The following is a 3,326-nucleotide window of genomic DNA, read 5'->3' on the forward strand; positions in this document are numbered from 1 at the left end:
CTTCTTCAGTTTCAAGCTTTAGGTAAATGTCATGGATTCCTGTTCCTTGCAGGGTGTTCATCCACAGCTAGGGAGCAGTTATTGTGAGGCCTCACTGGGCTGCTGTGGGTGGGGATTTACATCAAGATGAAAGAGCTCAGGTTTTATTGGTGCTCAGTGGGTGAGGGAGAGCCTGCTGCTTGTTGGAACTAAGCTAGACACTGACTGGAGCTGGGTGAAGGCGCCTCAGCAGTTTGACAGGATCCATGGAGAGGAGCCTGGGAGCTGTGCTGGGGCTGCTGTGGGTGCAGGTTTGCTGTGAGTTGTGCCTCTCCCAGATGGGTTAGGGATGCTCCAGAGCTGCCAGAGGGAGGGGCAGAACACAGGTGACCCAAAGCTCTTCATGGCTGCCTCCCGAGATATCTGACAGGGTGGAAACTAAGGAAGGATTGCTGGTTATTTGGTTTGTATTCCTTTCTCTGAGCAGGGGTCAGAGGGTTTCAGGTGGAACAGAGTCTGCCAGCCCTGAGTCTTCTGGAGGGAGCGGGCTCTGCTCTGAGATGCAATTTTTCTACCACCATCGTGAGGGTGCAGTGGTTCCGACAGAATCCCAGGGGCAGCCTCCTCAGACTGTTCTTAATGGCTCCAGGAACAAAGGAGAATGGGAGGTTAAAGTCAACATTCGACTCCAAGGAGAGCTACAGCACCCTGCACATCAAGGATGCCCAGCTGGAGGACTCAGGCACCTACCTCTGTGCTGCTGATGCACAGTGCTCCCAGCAAGCCTGCAGTCTGGCCCCAAACTGCAGCTGGGTGTGCAGCTGCCGCCCTGCCACAGGGAGACTCAGCAGGAGGCTTTGCACAGCTGTGGGGTTACCAATTTATGCTGTGTCTCTGTCATTTCTGCTAACACTACACAGTTGAGGATTGCTGTTTCACATCATTGTGCACTTTCCTTATAGATACTCATTTTAGGAACAAATTCTCATGAAGAGTTTTGGAACAACTAACAAAGATGACAAGGTTCACAGTACTGTCAACTAGCTCCATTGTACAGTGTTCACTGCTTCTACATTACTCTCTAATAGGCCTTAAACAGACATGCTGTTCAGGGAACAGAAAAGAAATGACCCAGTGTTTCAGTCCATTGCAGATTTTTCCATTATCAGAAGAATGAGACTTTTATTAGTTTTTTTGAGAATTTCATACAATGGACTTTGATCACATTCAGTTCTCCACCAGTTCCCACCGGTTCCACCCCTTGTCCTTACTTTCCAGCTTTTCTTCCTTTGTTTCTGAAAAAAAAAAAAAAAACAAAACATTCAAGTATGGTTTATTATGTCCATACTCTGGTTTGTGTGGCTTTCCCACAAGTGTGGTTGACCTACCAGGGACATATATAGTGGGTAGCCATTCCAGCTTTGATCTGGAAGTTCCAACACCCATTGAGTCTTTGGTAACTGTCACACCTACAAGGTGGGGCCAAGAGAGGACCCTGAAGACCCAAGATCTGGATGCACTGGCTCTCTTGGTTCCTGTATCCTGGGCTCTGAAGATAGACCAAGCTGAGTTCTCAGAGAACACCGCCTGACTGCGCCACACCTTTCCCTTACCCTGCTACCTACCTATGCCTTCACTTGTAAGTTACTCCACAAAATAAACCTCCCTTTTAACTACGTGGAGTGGCCTTAATAATTTCACCAATAGACATACCCTTAAAGAAGACAGATTCTCACTTTCCTAGTAGCTATCAAATGCCAATATCTCATTAGTTAGGGTTGGGACATTGTACTCATACCCCATGCTGGAATTTTGTGTAGCTTGAGCTTGTGTAGGGTTTTGCATGCTATTCCAACTGATTTGAGTTCATATAAATTATTTTCCTCATAATTGAAGATTCAATGATAAAATGCATCAATAAGAATTCTCTATTACATCAAATTATATTGGTTCGAATGAAAATTGACCCTATAGGCTCATATATTTGCATGCTTTGTCCTCAGTTGATGAACTATTTGGAAAGCATTAGGAGGTGTGGTCTTGTAGGAGAAAGTGTTGGAGGAGGTGTGTCCCTTGAAGTGGGCTTTTGAGTCCCAGTGTCTCTTTTTCTGTCTGTGGCCTACTGATCAGGATGGAAAAGGTCTCAGCTGTATCTTCAGGACCATGCCAGCCTGCAGACATGTTCCCAGCCATGAAGAAAATGGACTTTCCATCTGAAACATTAAGCAAGCCCCAAAGTAAATTGTTATAAGTTGCCTTTGACACGGTGTCTCTTTATACCAATAAACAGTAACTGAGACATAAATAATGAAGTCATTTTCACCTTATCAGATCTCCTCAACTTACAAAAATGTCTGAGAAAGTATTAAATCATTAATATATAAGTCTATGTTTATAATAAAAGAAGACTTACACAAAATTAATTTGTATGAGTAGTTAAATCATTTCTGAAACATTGCCCCACTACAATCATCAAACCTAGATTTACTAAAGCCTGTGTCTTCAGCTGTTCATTAGGTGTGTCTACTGCTATTGCCACAAGAGCTCAAGTGTCAGCTTTGTCATTTCCAAATTCAGAAACTATCACATGTTTCATTTGGAGTTTTGCATTTCTGAGGAGCACCTGACATCATCCTATTCTATAACTTGAAAAGGAAGTTGCTAAAAGAGTAACACTGTAAATACTAGTGAGTGAAATTGTACAGGGTGAGGCCAGGAAAGTCACAGGATATCATACATCATTGCACCGAAACCCAAGATACACTAACAGAGCAATGTCAGTATTTTTATTACAATTTTTATCATTTTGAACCTATTATACAGTATGTTTTGATTCTATTCTTTCCATCCCTCAAGTCCTCCCAGATCCTCCCCATGTCCCTACTTGCCCAACTCAGTGTTCTCTCAAATAATCCACAAAAACCAAATAATCATGACAAAACAACCCTCCTCCAAAGACAAAACCCACTAAAGCATAACAACAAGAAAAGCATATACACAAAATGTTTCCATTGGACGTTGAATCAGGAGAATCATAAGTTAGAGGCCAGCCTAGATTTCACAGCCAGATTTATCTTCAGTCAATGAGATGGAGTGTGTCAGCTCCTCCAAAAGTAAGTGAAAGCCAAGAGGTAATGCAGAAATGGTTGGGCTGTACTCCAACTTGATGCTATCTCAATGTATTCTAACCTTGAACCAGCCTTTCTGTAATGCTCTGTGTGGGGTTTGTGTTGTACATGTATCAATTGTGACTAGGTGCCCAACTGTAGCAGGCTTTCTTGGACCTCTAGCTCCCAAATCATGATAAGGAGACTTATTATTAATTATGAATGCTCAGCCTTCACTTA

At 43.1% G+C, this 3,326-nt stretch overlaps 1 gene segment (V, D, J or C); it reads left to right on the plus strand.

Annotated features, from left to right (window-relative positions):
- The first annotated feature begins 245 nt into the window (after nt 1–245).
- LOC118590725 lies at nt 246–903 on the plus strand. The segment is given in 2 exon segments: nt 246–297; nt 467–903. Coding segments are annotated over 2 exon segments (489 nt in total).
- The last annotated feature ends 2,423 nt before the right edge of the window (nt 904–3,326 follow it).

Source organism: Onychomys torridus, chromosome 9 (genome assembly GCF_903995425.1).
Source record: "Onychomys torridus chromosome 9, mOncTor1.1, whole genome shotgun sequence".
Classification (NCBI taxonomy): Eukaryota; Metazoa; Chordata; class Mammalia; order Rodentia; family Cricetidae; genus Onychomys; species Onychomys torridus.